Source organism: Varanus komodoensis, unplaced genomic scaffold (assembly GCF_004798865.1).
Source record: "Varanus komodoensis strain SLA01 unplaced genomic scaffold, ASM479886v1 scaffold13_3, whole genome shotgun sequence".
In the NCBI taxonomy this organism is placed as follows: Eukaryota; Metazoa; Chordata; class Lepidosauria; order Squamata; family Varanidae; genus Varanus; species Varanus komodoensis.
In genome coordinates, this window is record NW_025335409.1 from 737,187 (window position 1) to 755,365 (window position 18,179).

The 18,179-nt window shown below is 39.1% G+C and overlaps 1 protein-coding gene across 1 annotated transcript in view; it reads right to left on the reverse strand.

Moving 5' to 3' along the window:
• Window positions 1-6,257: 6,257 nt before the first annotated feature.
• The window catches only part of GRM8 (glutamate metabotropic receptor 8), a 469,558-nt gene continuing 457,636 nt past the window's right edge, over window positions 6,258-18,179 (reverse strand). The window contains exon 9 of the mRNA XM_044423415.1: window positions 6,258-6,554. Coding sequence (XP_044279350.1) covers window positions 6,258-6,554 — 297 coding nt within the window. The remainder of the gene's footprint in view (window positions 6,555-18,179) is intronic.

Genomic DNA, 18,179 nt, shown 5'->3' on the forward strand with positions numbered 1-18,179 from the left:
CACACACACTAAACTGAACTCAGCTAGAAAAATACATGCAGATTTTCATTTGGAACACCCAAAGAAAAAAGACAGTGTGTAATTCAATACAGAACTGAATTGGAACAAGCTTCTGCGTGGAATTTGGAGAACTTCGCCTAGTAGCTTGACTTTTGCTAATTGGCACATCCCCAGATCAGTGTGGTGTAGAGTGCAGGATTGAGACACAGAAGATGTAGGTTCTAGTACCCACTCAGCCATGGAATTCACTGGGTGTCTTTGAGCCCATCAAGTCTCTCAGCCCAGCCTACCTTCCAGGATAGGAGAAGACTGAAAGGAGGAGGAGAATTGTATAAACTGCTGTGAGTTCCTTGAAAAGAAAGAAACTGGAATATAAAGATATTAAAAAGAAATAACCCGCCTCTGTATGTGCTCAACACCAAAGAGCTGGTCCTCATCTGTAAATACAAATCTTAGATAAGGCTTTGATGGACAATGGCTATGACCCTCCATATGTTGGTGGACTCTAGGCCATGTATAGGCTTTCTTCAGACCTTTGGATGAAAGCAAAGAAATCATAGCAGAGAGAATATTGGACTTGTGATTGCTGCATGAATAGGGTTTTTGGTATTCTGGAAGCTAGAAAGTATAACTTTAGAAAAGTCACAGGACTAAAAGAAGTCAACACTTTCAAGTAGCAGATGGGGGTTGGGAGATGTTTCACTTGGGTTCAACTTCACTTGATATTTCACTTCAATGATTGAAGTTTAATCATCAATTTAGTTTAACCATCACTTTGGTTGTGCTATTCTTCCTTAGCCCTGATTTGTCATTTTTCATATTGTGAAATGAAATTGTAAAGATAATGGCAATCTGAACAGTAATTCAGTTTATGTATTTTTAAAATGTCATTGTAGTAAGCATTACTGAACCTAGGGTTTTCCTTTGGTGATAATCAGTCTAAATTAACAATACTCTGAAGAATTTGTGTGCAGTGTTTGCAAAGTTGATCACAATCCCGTCAATGCTATTTCGTTCTTTTTTTTTAATCAATCATGGACTGCCAGTACGCTCCGTTTTTCTTTTCTCTCTTGATTTCATGAACAGCCTCTCAAGTATCATCCACAATTTACTATAATGAGCTTACTGCTTCTGTTTGGGGGTTTCAAGGCCTCAGCAGCTGGTATCTTGGTTTTAAAAGCTGTGGGCAATTCACAGTTGAAATATGAATCACGCTTGGCAAGCAGAGGTGACCAGAGTTGGTTGTAAATTTGGCACAATAAACTTCAGGAACTAACAGACATTTTAAAAGACCAGTTTAGTCCCCTGGAATAAAATAAAAAGGACAAATCAAAACAAAATGATGTGCAGCTCCCTTATGCACATTTATTGGAAAAGAACTCGTTTGAAATTCAACAGGAGCTTGCTCCCAAACAAGAGTGCCTTAGTTTGCCATCACAAAATGGAGAACCATGTGAATGTGTCATAGCTACATGCAAAATTATAGGCCTTTTCTTTTCTTTTTTCTGAAATCAACCGTGTATTTTGTTCTGTGCTGTGTGTTGGGAGGGAGGGAACATGGAACAGTGCATAACAAACACTTGATGATAATGATTTTAAAGGAGGAGAAGACCCATGAGTTCAGATGGCTTTCATTTTCTTCTGATTTATTCGCTCATCACTACCCAGCTTTCTGGGTGCCTCACAAAGAGTAAATCTTGATTTAAGTCCTCTAACATTATAGTATCATCATGATATCATAAAAAGGACCCTTATCTTAAATCAGCTGTGACTGAGAACCAGTATGGTATAGTGTTCAACTTGGGAGATCTGGTTTCTAGTCCTTGCTCAGCCATGAAGCTAACTGGGTGACTTTGGGCCAGTCATGGACTCTCAGCCCAACCTCCTCCACAGGGTTACCGTTCTGATGAAGAAATAGAGCAAGGAAGATTGGGCAAACTGCCTTGAGTTCCTTGCAAGAGGAAAAAAGGGAGGCTATAAAGACAATGTAATAAAAGAAACAACAACACATGCATAACAATGTCAGTGGAGATTAGCAGTGTGGAGAATTTGAGAGTTACAGTGCAGAATCTATATTGGCCTCCTCAATGCTCTATGTTCAGTGGGATTGACACTCAAGTAAGTGAACAGAGGATTTCAGCCTTCATCTTGCAGAAGCAGATTTTGAACCTCTCATTTGCTTTCAATGCGATAACAAAACCTGGTGGTACTTAACAAGCTGTTTCATGCCAGGTATGCTGTCTGGCAACATTTACCATGATCTCTGGGAGAGGGAGAAGTCTTCAACATCAGCTTCTGCAGCCTTCCCCAACCTAGTGGCCTCCAGATGTTTTTCATCCTCCATCAGGCTAACCAATGGTCAGGAATGCTAGGAGTCTGAATATAAAACAGCTGTAGTACATTAGGTTGGAAAACCCTGTACTCTTGCCTTTAAAATGAAAAGAAAAACTTGCGATACCATGGATTAATACACCTAATATCATTTGAATGCAAAGAAGGTGCCCATCACCAATTTGTCTGATTCAGAATCTGATTCTACAGCCTTTGAAGGCTTGTTTATAGCAGAAGTAGGCCTTGGTGCTGGTAAATCTACAAAAACAGAATAAGAAACGGTCGTTCTTAGGAGGTGGAACAAATGACCAAAGAGATAAGGAGCCTCCAGAAAGGTTTTGTTTACACAGTGACACTGAAAGCTCTGTAATTTTCCACTATGTAGAATTGGTTTTGAAGAAGTGTGCACAATGAGCCCAGCAGAAGAAACTTAAGGCAAAGGTGAGTCCATTTGATTGGTCAGCCTTACGGGAAAACCGGCTAAATTTCACCTATAAAAAGTTGTAAAGAAATCATAGTCTTGACAGAGGGAGGATGAAATCAAGAGGAAGGTTGAGAAGCTGTAAAAAAAAAAGGTGGGGGAACCAGGACAGAAACCTGGTTGGGGAAGTTGAGAGCTATGACATAAAATAGTTCTGAGAAAAAATAGAGATTCTGCCCAGGTTTAGCTCAGTGTATTTCCTCCACTGATATTCTTTCAATTGTATGAACACATTCTTTCCATTGTGTGTAACTATTAGCTCTTAAATCTCTTCCACTAATATTTTTTCCAGTAAACCTTTAAAATGCTATTTTTTTAAAAAATCAAGTGATCACTTTTCTTGTTGGGTTACAAAAACCCATGCCTGAAACCCCAACCCACACTACTGAAAGGGATTTACAAAAGACCAGAACTAGTTATGACTGTATCTTCTGCATGCTGAAGGCAGCCTGGGAAAATAAAGAATTCAGCATGGTGGAAATGGAAAGACCGTTAGGGAAGGTCAAACGAATGGGGTAGTCCGTCTGGCCTGTCTACCTTCCACACATGGATCAGGGCATACCTGGTCACAGGGCATGATTATATACTTGGGTTCCGCTTTTTATTCTTGTGCTCTGCTCACTGCCTTGGGTGGACTTCATCTCTAAAAGCACCTTATAAAATTTTCAATAATCATTCCCTTAAAGTCATGTGAATTTCTCTCACTTTCTCCCACTACACAATGCTTTTCCCGAAACTGCTGTTGTGGCACTAAAACTTAGTGTGCCGTGACTGTCATTGTAAAAGTAATCCGAGACCTGAGGGTCACAAACGGTTTGCAAGAAGGAACCTTTTCTATATGGGATTCTGGATATGATTATAGCTAGTTCTAAAAAGTGGCTTTAAAGGATTGGCAGTGATATGTGTAGTGGTGCCTCTACAAGTTTCCACAAATTATTTTGGCAGAAGGGAGGGAAGTTTACTTTGTCTAATAGCTATATGGTGACTTTTGAAAAGTAGAGAATTCCGAGCACTTGTCATTCAGCTGAGACAACTCAATTACATGGGGGAGGGCTGCCTCCTGAAACTGCCTGCCCATTGAGTGGTAAAGTACAAGAATCATCAGTGCCCTGAAGGCAAACACTGAAGATGAGCTTTCAACTTATATGAAGCTAGGATAGGAATACAGAAACATGCATTTTTCTACATATAATGCTGCCTAGAGAAGCAGAGTCTCTTCCAGTCACACGTGTACTCAGGAAGAACATTGCCACTGTTTCTCCAAGATGGTGTTACCCATCAGAAAAGCTTGTGGTGCAACTTCTTTCTTTGTTCCTCAGGGTTTTGCTCTTTGTGATGCCACTGCAAGTGACCAGAACAGCAAATATGTGGGCAGCCTGGTTACCATTTTGTATCCTTCACTGTCATCAAGGGCACTGTGTGCTTGCAGGGGTGGTAGGAGGGCTACCACAGAAGTGAGGGACAAATTTTGGCAAGGGCCAAGAGTGCAGTGTGTGTACTATTTATTATTGTTGTTATCATCATCATCATCATCATCATCATCCAGTTTTCCATTGTTTTGCAGCTGCCCAGGATGTTTGCATGTCTTGATCTGACATGCATCATTTAATGTACCTCTGTATAATTCATGCTTCATGCATCATGTTTTGCCATGTGCAGTGCTGAGGACTAAAGAGAAACAGTATGATTATTTCTCTTATTTCAGATTATGGCTTATAATAAAGCCTACAAAGTCAGAGAACAGACATGTATATTTTGATAACAGTCTTCTAAAAGTTTCATTTTTCAGGATAGAAGTTCCGAAAAAACATGAGCACTTCGTTGGCCACACATCCATAAGCTGAATGTAATAAGCACCTGCTTTTTGTGTCATGCATATATCAAAATGAATATTTCTTTGAGGTGAAGGCAAATTCAGCCTTTGAATTTAGGCCTCTGACTTCACTCATCCATTTATTCTTATAATGTATACATACATATTTACAATATATACACATTTCATATATCATGCTTTGACAACATGCTGCCATTTGGTTGAATTACTTGAAAGAGTTATTTAGAGATGTATCAAGGATTCAAGGACCAATTCCAGATGTGAAAAATATAGTTCTTCCTAATTACATACTTAGTTAATCTAACAATTAAAGGTATATAAAATAGATTAAAGCATAGCAAGCCATTGACCATTGGTAACTTACAATGGCATGTGGGTATAACCATTGGTAAGTTGATTATATGTATACAAGCCTGTTAAACTGCTCTTTCTACTCTTGGTTTTATCATAGAATTGAGTTCCAAATATATATGAAGAAAAGTTCCTTTCCTAGTGCATAATCTCTAGGTTGCCCTGTGATATAGCAGAATAGCACAATTGCATAAGAGTTCTCTTTCACTTCCACGTGTAATACTGTATATTCCCTGCCCACCACTTTGCACAGATGATTTGCTTACCAAATGATTGCTTGCAAGCCATAGTAAGACTTGATAAACTTTTGTTGATCTTCACTCACTAATAAAGCAACCTTATATGTGTCTGCTCAGAAATAGATCACACCGAATTCAATGTTACTTACTCCCAGTTGCAGCATTACTGGGATTTCGTAAAACGGTTGAGAGGATGCAAGATAAAGGATGCACTGTTAAACAACATTCACATTTACTTGTACCTGGGGTCCTCCTTAAGAGTCCCCAGCCACTTAAAATAGTCATATTGCAGAAGAAGTGTTCAGAGAATGTGAGATAATGTTATTTATTGGTATATAGCAATTATTTCCAATTGCAATAGCGCCTTTACTGATGTTGGTATCCATACAGAAAGCTATTGCATCTGGAGCCCTAGGCAGTTATATGAATTTCTGACAAGTAGATGCGTAAGGACATCTGCGCAATCCTCACCTCCTCTACCCTGACCCATGTTGATGAGGAAGATCTGAACTGAACTGAACTGTAATTATCTTTGGCTGGACATAGACAGAGTCCTCATGATCAAGAATCCCCACAGTCAGATTTCCCTATTGCAGATAATACTGTAACTAAATCCAGCTGAATGAAGTTATGGACTCCTTTATGATTTTCATCAGAAATGTAGAAATCTGAGGGTGGAGAAGCCATGGCTGCCATGTCCATCCCCATGACTCCACCATGCTTGGAAGTTGCTTCTCTGGATTGATGTGACAGTCATCTGCATGGGTAACCCCAGCAGTATATACAAGATTGGGATTTGAGATCAACACCATATTACACCACGGCTTTTGTTCAGGTTTTTAAATCATGTCATAACAAGCATTGCACCATGATATGATATTATATAAACCAACTTTTGGATTTTTTTAAAAAAATGCTCCTTTGTAAAAGTGGTCACATGAATTTTGACACATCTCTGAGATCATGCTGAGCAAGCCAAGAAAAGATTGGTTTAATAAGCATTCCTGTGAACGTACATCTATTAGGAAGTGCTGCCACTCTTGACCAGGGTTAAGTCTACAGAGGACTTACTGTTGGTTTCAAGACTTTCACAAAGTTCAGTTTTGACCTCGCCATTTGGTCTATCATTTCCTTTTTGGATCAGCTTGCTTTGCATCGTGGCTGCCGTGACCACAGCCTTGAAACTCCTCTTCCTTTTTTGAACATTTTGCTCTGGATGAAAAATGATAATATAAACCTTGGGCATGTAGAGCATACCCAGAGACACAGAAGCACTTAAACTCATGGACACTGTAAGCGTTGTTGTCTGGATGTACATCTAGGAAAGAGAAAACATGACATAGTAATACACATTAATGTCAACTGGCTTATGGAAAAGATGAAGGCAGACATGGTGGCTCACTATAAAATATTCACTCTTCACTACTTTGCATTGTGAATCTGTGTCGTTACAACTTAAGTGGATTGTATAAGACAAAGTCAATAGAGTACAGTGGTTAGAACAGCCTTCCTCAACCTGGTTTTCCAGGTGAGTTAGACTATAGCTTCCATGGCTCTGAATAATGAGAGCTCCAGTCCAGTTCAATGGAAAAACCAGGCTGGGGAAAAACTGGGGTTGGAATCCCAGACTAAGACTAGGAAGGCCAAGGCTGAACTCTTTATTCAGTCATAAAACTCTCTTGATGATCTTCTGCCAGTCACTATCCCTTAGTCTATCATGCTGTACAGGGTTGCTGTGATAATAAGCAAATAAATCATGTTTTACTCCTTGGACAAAAAGGGAGGATAAAGAGATAATAAATACATACATAAATACACACACACCTGCAGGGTGGCACTCCTACAGGATAGAATAATTAGTTTCAGATTTAACTTTGTTGAAAATTAATCTGATTGCTAATGCATTGAATTAGTAAATGTAAGATTACAGAACTTTACACATGCCTTCTACTTCTGTAATCAGTGTGTCATCTTATGCACATATTTCTGCTGCCCTGGAATATCAAAACAATTAGTCTTTTTGAAGTAATGAATGTGGAAATGGTGTCATAGAGTGAACTTGTTTCACACTAACACCAGAAAGTCCTTTCACCCACACTGCCTTTAAGTATAAAAGACGCTTCTCAGGAATTGGTGGGTGGGAGCAGACCTGTTGCTAAAATCCACTTTCCTAGAAAATAAAATGTACAAGAGTTTAATTTTTAGATAATTAAAAAGTGTATCTGATCTGGCCTAAAAGCAACTGACAGCAGTGTTAGACTGATACCGTTTGTTCAATAAACCATTGTCACATGGTAATAATGTACTAGCATCTGGAACAATATTTTGTGCTCAACTCAGAATTTAGTTTGAAAAATTGTGAATTTACTCTTTATTCCATAGAACCAGCAGAAAAGAGCTTTCCACATGCCAAAACTGAAGAGATCATTTTCAAATGAATTTTTCAGCAAAGAAACTAGGGACGTTACACAGTGGGAATCAGAACAGACTTTCTGTACGAACACAATTTGGGACAAATCTTGTTTACAGCGGGAAGTTAAATCTCCCCTGGAAATATATTGCTTTAACTTTCTCCAAGGCACAAGAACTGGTTTGCAAATGGAGAACCCTTAGCAGGAACAACAGCAAGGGCACCAGAGTTTGGGTAAATTGTAGCCGCTTCAGTTAATCAAGGTAGTTCAGCCATTCCAGGATCTGCATGTGGATGTGTGGGAATGAACCACATTTGTTTTTTTCCTCTTCCCCTAGGCTACACATGAGTGTAAGATTAGGCCTCCCTCTATCACCTCCTCCCAGTGCCACACAACTCCAAGCAAATGATGCAGTTCGTTTGCAAACACACACTGTATCAGGGCTCATGGACAAGCAACAATTGGTATTTGGGCTTGGCAATTGCTGTAAAGTGCTTTTCAGCGCCCACCAACAACTATTTCCCTAATATTACTGCACACCCCTGCCAGAATCCAATCATACTGTTTAACTATCGTCACTTCTTTAATAAATGATATCCAATACAAATGTAGGAGAACAAAACCTATACAGGGATCCAATTCATGGGCAGGTAAACAAAAACAAAAACTTAGCCTGAACTGGTTTGGGCAGGTGGGTACCAACTGAAATCAAAAGAGGCCAGGACTGGGGACGAGACATTTTTATAACTGTGGATCCACTCAAGAATGTGCTAAAGGCATGTGTGAACATGTGCCACTATGTTTCACCCTCTTCTTCCCACCTGCAAACCTGTTTACCAACCCTGGCTTGCCCACAAGGTGAAGAGCACACTTTCTAGCACACTGAAAAATAATTCTTAGAGTCATCTTGAGTCAATCACGTTTTTTCCCTCTTTGCATATATGTATGGATATATGCCCACACATTCTAACTCCAGCTACACCATACTAAAACAGAACTTGTTCTAAAGCTGTGCATTCTATTTTATTTCAAGATCTATTTCAAGCTGACCGTATCTTAAAACCACTGCTACAGCAACACTTTAGTGAGTTCACTTTGGATCACTCTCTAGAATTGCCATTGTGTGCCAGCAATCAAATAAAAGTTTTAAGCAACGGAACTCCACTAGCAATTCTTAGTCACAGCGAGCAGTGATGGAGTGTCTTCCTATGGCCCTGCATGACTTAAACAAACACTTTTTGAATTGCTATATGCCTGAAGAGGACTAAGGAAAGGGACAATAAAAAGCCATTTCAGGTCCGTATTGATAGATACTGGCTGATTTTCCATCTTGTCTGCTGAGTCTTTATGAGACAGCTGACACAAGCACATTAACCCCAAACTATGCTATAAAGATCCACTCAGTAATAATGCTTTTGCCAAGTAGTCAATCCAAACAACAGCCCCGATAATAACAAGTTCTGTAATTTCATTTATTGAAGCAGTTTTATTTTTCTATTTCACATTTTGTCCTACAGATAAGTGTGATTCTCGTTTCAGTTACTGGTAGACAGAAGTGTTACAAATTTCCTTAAGTGATAGGAATTCTTACCCTGGGGCGATTCCACAAATCATCTGTGAAATAGATTGAAAAATCAGCAATGTTATATGGGAAAGCCAATTGTGTTCTTATTCCAACCCCCAGCCCAGGTTGTCTTCTAGGAAATAGTTTCACCACTTGTGAAAGATATGCTGTGCATAGCAACCCATGCACGAAAAATACGCCCTGCTAACCATATATAAGATTGCAGCCTTATATTATAATCCAATGTTCACTCAGAAGTAAGTCTCATTATGTTCACTAGAGTTTTACTACCACTCAGATCTGCTTAGAATTATAGCCTTAGGATATATATTTTCTTTAACAACAAACTCCCATGCCTGAGTACCCATCAGTTTGGAAGCATAATAAGTCCACCCTAAAAGAAGGTAATGGCTTCTGCATAGTCACAGGATGCCTGAGGAATGGAGAATTGTAAGTGTGTGGATTCAAGGAAAGCCTCATTTTAAAATATCTTGCTTATGACGGTGTTTGTGAATTTTGATAAATAATAAACTGAAGGAATTCTCACTGAAAAAAAATTAGTCAGGGACAGCTATGTCTGCTTGTACAGGACCATCTTCCTGCCATGCAGATTTCAGAAAAATCAAGATGGTAGCCCTATGCTATCACCATAGCATAGCCAAATATGCAGAATTCAAACCAAGACTCAAAGCATTGAAAGTCCTCTGGCTGACTGGATGAACATTTTATTTTTTTGTGTCATTCCAATTTTTTAAATTGCTAACTTTTGCATGTGAATGAATGGAGAAATATGCAAATGTTGTCAGTCGTTAGCCAAAAGTGACTTGAACAAAATGGTCACTGATCTCTTACCTAAGTGCTCTGTACCACAACAAAGAGTCTAGGGTTGACCTATACTATGATTTGTCCTGGTGCTAGAATACCCGACTCACTTTGGGCCTTTCCCATCGATATTTGTTTTTCCCAAAACTATGTTTTTTGACAGTCTTTAACTGTAAGTGAAGTGTGCTGTGAAGTCATGGAGTTTTCAACAATTGTAGTGTTGTAAGAATTAATACAGTGGCACTTAAAGCTACAGAACCTGTTTTGCAATATTTTCTTCATTTGCTGTCTCCTCCTCCTCCTCCTCCACTTCCATGCTCTCATCTTGCATGATTATTATGGGATTTCCAGGCAGGAAAACCATGATTTTAGTGGCTTTTTCATGGAACATCAACATAAATGTACAGTTGTAAATAACCACACATTGTTTAAATATACATTCATACCCATCTGCAAAAATGTGCATTCACTTAGCAGACTCTTTAAAATGAAAAGCAGCTTCCAAATGCTTTTTTTTTTTTTTTTGGAAAGTCTTTCTCTCTCACTTGCTCTATGTACTTTGGTTTGTGTTCACATTTAAAAGCACAAGTGATAAAGCACACATGACCTTTCAATCTTTTTCCTTGTTCTCCCCTAATTACAACATTATGCACTGGTGTATGACACTTAATTGTGTAGATACTGCACTGCCTTCATTAACATGTGCTCACGGAGCAGCATTTACTGGATGAAGTCTCTGAACGCTGGAGCCTCAGAAATGTAAGGGGCTACAATGCCGATCATCTTCTAGAGGGCTTTGGGAGGACAAAAGTCATGTTTTTCCAGCCTTGAACCTCACTTTGTCCTTCCACAGCCTGAACAAGATGACAAAACTCCTGTTTCAGAGCTATGAACAGGAAGGCTCCTCTTATGAAATGTAAATACACCAAACATGTAATGGTGCGTGTTATTATTTTTGTAAATTACTTACCCAGAACTACTATACTAGAACCTACCATTATTATTCTCCAGAATCTACATACATTTATCAGTGCAATGCAATGAATGGAGTGAAGCCTCTATACTATGTCTGGTTTCATCTCAGGCTCTTTTGTTCCTTTTTAAAAATGTATAAATGAACAGAGAAACAGAGTGAGTCAGAAGGGGTCTTCTGGGCCATCTAGTATTATGACCCCTGGCTCCAACCATCTCCGCTCATGACATGCCTACCATGTGCATGTCCAGCCTAGGATCTTCTCGCATGCCATGTTCTTCCTTTCAATTTCCTACCTTTCATGCCCTCTTTTCACACACACACCCCTTATATCCTACAGTGGTTGGGTTCACATACCATGACAAGCAACCCTGTGTGGTTTCCACAGTGTGCCATTTCTTGCCTGGACGTGCCTCATAGAGAATCAAGTGCTTTCTACACTTGCATTGCTTACGTGCTCTATGCTCAGTCCTCTCACTGCTGTCATGTGTCCCATCAGCCACCACACCTGAAATTCAGTTCCATGATGGATGACTGGAGCAGCTCTTGCAGCTGCCTCTTTTGCAGGTTGCTCTATGGCACCTGCGTACCAGGACCATGGAAACCACAATGTCAGGCTTGGATGCCCAGAGAAATCATGGTGGTGTGGAAACCATAGGACAGGTGTTATCATTATTTCCAAATTTTCTAAAACAAAACAAAAGCACCATATTATGATACCATGACAAGGTTTGGCCAACACAACTAACCAATCTGCAAAAGAAACCTTGTTGCATTGTGTGAGCCTACTTTGTGTGCGCGCGCGCGTGTGTGTGTGTGTGTGTGCGCGTGTGCTCGCATCTAGGGTCTCTTCATGAATGCGTTGTTGGAATTAAACTGGACATAGGAAAAAATTAAAAGTGAGTATTAATTGCCACTTTTGATCATGTTCTTTACTTTATGCAAGGCACTTTTCATTGATACTTGGACTAGAAACTTCCTTTCCATCAGCAGCCTGATGCAAAGCATCATGTAAAATTTAGTCTGAGCATTGACTGAATGTGTATCCTGTTTGGTTACTTTGTACCTGACCAAAGAAACTAACACTGTGTATTAGGCTTTTTCATCACTTAGCCTAGTAGGTGGTTTTCTGAGTTCCTTCCTTAGTTTTTCCAATAAGCAGTTTCAGCAACTATTTAAAAAATCAATAATGTAAACACACAGAAGCAGTTTAATTTAATAAGGCATTAAGTTCTGATTGACCAATATTATATGTTATAGTACAGAAATGGAAGTGTGCTACCTTTATAAGGGGCAACTGAAAATTACACAACAGCAAATTACTTTTAATTTGTGTGCTCTGTTTATCAGGCAGGATGTTACAATGAAAACAGGGAATGGGATGTTTAGAGATGGGCAATGAAGCTGAGATTTTCTGAATAACACTCTGAAGCTCAGCTCACTTTGATTCCTGTATTTGACAGTGCTCTTCTTTCATTTGGGCAAGAAAAGTGCACATTTGAAATGGGAAAAATGGTGGGAATTTTTCTAAAAACTATACCTCAACCTTCATGCCCCCCCACCATAAAATAAAGTGTAAAAAAATCCATTTATATTGTGGGGGCTTTTAAAATGTGCATTTCTTAAATGCAAATGCAATTTTAGGATTTTGAGGACATTTCAGAAAAACATGCTTTCCAGCTTATGCTTGCATAATTTCTGAACATATAGGAAATTCCTGTACAACCTTAAACATGTTGGTATAGGTTAAGTAGTTAAGCAAATAGTAGTTATTTGAGAACATAGCTCCTGTATTGTATACTGGGAATTACACTAGTTCATCATCACCTGTAGTTACCTTTGGTGTGTGTGCAGGCTCAATTCAATGTGATACTTTCAATCATCATTTATCCCAAGAACAATTTAATGTGAAACTTACCCAATTTGCACTTTCCAAACCAATGCAGTTATATTTCAAAATTCACATGTTCCTGAACATTGCCATGGAAAAATGTGTGTGGAATAATATAAAACAACACATATTGAATTGCACATGCATTGGTCATGTAGCAATGGTCAAAAATGCACACGCGTTAGCATATACACTTTTATCATAAACTGAGAGAGTAGTGGAATACAAAGAATTTAAGGCTGGAAAAATATATAAATGGGCATAATGGAAACTGTTAGACCTCTATTCAAGCCCTGGTGGGGATCAGAATACCCTGAGAACCTCTTCTTCCCACATGTGCCTTTCTAGAACCAAAAGATCTTTATCTAATAACCTTCCTTGGCTTTCCCTGTCATATGAAGTAAGAAAGCTGTTTCTCAGTGTCTTCCCTGCTGCCCAGGGTAAAATAAGCTTCCCAGAGATGTTCAGCTAGTATCTGACGTCAATTTGGTACCAGATATAGACCTAATTTATTTATTTGAAATGGATCTGATTTATCCTTTTTGGTTTGTCATGTTTTTAATGCTGTTTAGTTGCTATTGGGTTTTGTGTGTGTGCTTTTACATTTTTTTAACACTCAGGTATCAGTTCCCACTTAATAGCAAAGTCTTCTATTTCTAAAATGACTTTTTAATAGAGAACACTAGTTCAGTTGTGTCCCCATGCACATTATTAGCATCGATGTGTCCAATAACAATGTGAATTAAGTACATTATCATGTGAGGATTCAAGCCAAAAGTACTGTTGTACTCAATAGGCACAGTTAATTAATTTAGTCTGTAGGTACCTGTATTGAATGCTAATTCAAATTGCTGCCCATAGAGTAACATCAACTAGGAAATTTGGCAGATGGGCAGCCATTCAAAATAAATTCAAATAGATTGGCAAATCTTCAAATACAGTGCATCTAAAAATATGGGGGCTGACATTTGGAACGTTCAAAATTCAGTAAGTCAGCCAGACAAGCTTTAAAACAGTAATTTTGTATTCACAACCTAAAAATATAAAGTTCAGACCTGAGTCACATTAACAAAACAAATTTGGTTTTGAATCTAAGTTCTCTGTCTCCACAACTTTAAAAACATTTTCATTCCATCCAACATAATTTATTATCATTTATGATCAGAAACACTTTGATGAAGCAATGTAGCCAAAATTCCTTTAGCTATGAAACTTTGGCCATGCATCTGTCCCAGGAATATTCCATCAAAATTCATGTTTCTTGCTTCATAACTCAAAGGTAAAGCAACCCCAAGATAAGACCTCTTACATTTTCTTCTTCAAAGTCCTTTATCCTGAGAAGAAATCCAGGGATTTAAAAAAATAAACAATAAAAATGCCATGCAGAATAGTAATACTATTGAAACAACCTTTAATTTCATAATTATTAACCTGGAAAGAACTTTGGTTTAATAGGATGTGCTTATTTATTTACTGCATATGGCACTAGTGCTAGAGTTCAAGTACTTGATACAGTAACATATTAAATGAAGTACTCCTTTTTCCAGATGATAATTTTGATGAACCTCTTCAAGGCATAATTAAGTTGCTCTCTTGTGCAAAATGATGGAAGCCTAAAATAAGTAACAGCTGGTTACCCCAATGGCTGGGTAAACGTGGGGCAGCTCTCGGCTGGTGAAGCTGTGCAAACACAAGCAATGCATTGTGCTAATGGGATAACAAGCAAGGAAACTGTTCAGATGAATCAACAAATAGGAAAACAAAAACAGTGCTTTTTGGCCTTTAGAATCTATTTCACTTGAAATCCTCTCAAAGACCATACTTAATTGTCAGTCATATTTGATATCTTTGGCAAAGTCAATTGGTAACCTTGGCTTATGTTGATAGAAATGTAAAGAGAAGGAGAGAGAGAACAAAAAAAGAGACGGAAAGAGAGAGAAGGCAAACTTGCTGATATGTGCTCCTTTCCCCAGTTGATGGGTGGAGAATTGGTAACAAAAAGTACATCATCTTATTTTGTGACTGCGTTGTTGCAGTGTTCATATTAATAGTTCACAGGAGCTCTCCAAAATATTTACAGCATTACCCCAGTTTCAAGGGCATTCTCGGAAGATTCCCCTAACTTGGTAATTTTTTCATTATTTCTGAACAAAGTTTGTCTCTGGATGGGGTCAGTCTCTGTGTATGGCCATATCTCTGAGGATCCATTTTAAAGAGTTCTTTAAGCATTGTCGTGTGTCTTCTTACACGAGCCCTTTTCACATGGCTGAAAATAGCACAGAATGAATACTTGGATGGGGAGTCATAATGCATTCATCTAACTTCCACACAGAGATAATGAATGTATGAAGGTTAGGATACAGATGGTGCATACAATCTGGTTCTCTGTTACTGTATTCATTGTGCACAGTTTTACTGACAGTATGAAAAGAACTAGTATAAAGTGTGCCATTGAAAATCATGTCAGGAGATGGTCTAAAGAAAAGTAATTGATTCTTTTAGATAACTGCATGTATGAACAGCTTCAGATGTTTCAATCCTACACATCGCAAACACTTTTTTTTTGAAGTCTTTTAAAACATTGCAGTTTCTCCAAGTGTAAAGAAGGGGGCAGTGTTGTGTACTTGGGAGTATGACCGATTTCACTCAATGGGTTCAAAGGCTAAAAGAACTAAAGTATAGCCAACTTAGTCTGGTAGCTTAGTCTGGTGGAACAATCACAAGTTCAGAACTGAACTATATGGCAAATAAAGACCAACATCCAAAGAGATGATCCTTGTATTCTGTGTGAAGCCATGTGACTAAATGGGAAATAGGAAAGATGAAAATTGCAAAGCATGGTTGAACTTTCTCCAAAAGGGAGGTACTCGGGGAAAGCCCACTGTAACAATGAAAGAGTGAATCATTGCCTCCTCTCAAATTAGCCATGATACTCAAGCTGACAAATAGCAGTCTGTGACAATAATTCAGACATGAAGGACAGGGAGAGATGTATCCCTATCATGCCCAGTAGCCCAGGAGTTAAGAGGAAAGCATGCTCCTTCCCAATATAGGAATGTTTAAAAAGATCCAAAGCATTGCATTCATTTTTTAAAAAATTCTAACCAGATACATTTACTCTTCCCTAAAAATAAAAGGTAGGTTTGAATGTTCATACCCACTATGAAAACTCATTTCTAGCACACTTGTGTTAAATGGAATATGAATTTCAGTCTAATCCCCATTGTATTAGGCTGTATCTAACACTATCTAACCAACATAAAGTGTTACACATGGATTCCTGTTTGTCACCATTCTTACAGCTTGGAAAGAGATAGCTTCTACCTGTCCTTGGTTCTGTGACTTTCTCCATTATGCAATTTGTGATGATGTTCCACAAGTCGAACTTTTCTGTCAGGTTTAATCTATCACAAAGGGCTCAGTCGTAAAGCGTTGTCTTGGGTCTTGTGCAGGCAAATCCGCATCGATTTGAATTGGCACTTGAGCTGAATAATTACTTTAGAACTGAGCTTGTGTTTTTCAGAATGTATTGTATGTAGTATGAGTTTGAATTGTCTTTTCACACCTTTGAAGCTATGCTAGCAATTTGCTGTAAGTCTCTATTTCAATCAGCTATCAAGGAAGAGCAAAAAGTCCTCTGAAGGAAAGTAAGGTTTTGAAATCTGACCCAGTTTTTGCTTTGTTACAGCTCATTCCTATGCATGTACATAGGAATGACTACGTACAACTAAGTTTCACTATATTAAAGGGGGCTTACTCCCAGGTAAATACACAGCAGTCTGCAGCCATAGTGAATTTTCAAGTTAAGGAACTGTGAAAGTCTGAAAGACCATGTTTGGGATGATATGTACCTTTAAAGCAAAATGACATATTAATATTTTAATAACATACAGTGTTGGCTCTTTAGCAAAGTAGGGGTTCTTTAGCACATCCCTAAATGAATCAAGAGGAAATCCAGCTCTCTAATGGTACAGAGTGAGCTTTTGGACTCAGATGGTGCATTGGCCATGGTGGGGAAGTGACCCTGCCTCTCCAACTTCACAGGACCTTCCCCACAATTGCTGCTGCCCACCGCCTCCCCCCCAGTCTTCAGCACAGGGGCTGGCCTGGCTGGACCCTCCACAGCTCAGCATTGCTGGCCAGGCCTTACTGGTCCAAGGCAACTGCCCTGCATGCCTCAGCTGGGGCTCCCTGCTTTACCACTGCTGGTCAGTAGCTTTCTGATTTGTTTGACATGCAGCAACCATGGCACTCCAGTACCCACTAGGCTGCCCAGTAGACGGAGGACCAGATGAGATAGCTGCTGCCCAACGATTGAGACATGGAGAAAATAAACCACTTCCCAGTCTTGCCAGGTAAGTCTCATACAATGTCTCTAAGTCTTGAAAGACTGTGAGGTGACTTCCCTGAGGCACTTGCCATGCAGCCAAGCAAATAAGGGCAAAGAAGGCCAAGGGGGCAGTAGAATGAAGGCTGTTTCAGACTGGGCGGGTCCTGACTGGTTATAGGAATACAGGCCAATGGGTCTTAACATCAGCTGCAGGAATTGAGGGGTGAATGGATCAGAGCTTCTTTTTTTTTACATTAGTGTAAACTTCTAACCTATACACCAGTGAATGAGCCAAGTATTGCATGCTGCATGCTGTGCCTATTCTATGTTACTTGTTGTTTGTTGTAAACTGCCTGGAGATGCTAGTATAGAGATGGTTTATAAAAGCTCTCAATAATAAATAAATGAATGAATGAATGAATGAATGAATGAATGAATGAATGTAGCCAGAGTTTATACAGCTATTCATAAAAGGGGTTAAAGTCTTGGTCCATCTGCAATTGGCAGCAAGGGCTAAACATCTTAGGCAAGGGCTCTTACCCGGTCTTGCTATCTGAGATCATCTGAACCAGAGAGGAATGTCAGGGATGGAATCTGGGACCTACTGCATAGAAAACACATGTTGTTCTACCAATGAGCTTCTTCTCTCTTGGCAAGGACTTTTGCACATGTGTATTAAATACTCTTGGGAATGTTTGCCATAGAAGAAGTAATAGAAATTGCAGAATGCAAGAGATAAGTTGTAGCATCACAACCAGCCCACACCTTGTCTTTGCTGAAATAGGATCAGACTTCTGCATGAAATGCAGAGACAGGAACAGTGGCATGGCTTTGTGAACAATGGTGAGGCAACACAATTCAGATCCAAGAATGCCACAGGTATAAAATGAAAACTGTAAGTTCATGCAAGCAAATGGCTTCTGATGAGAAAAGCACTGAACTGAAAAGGGTA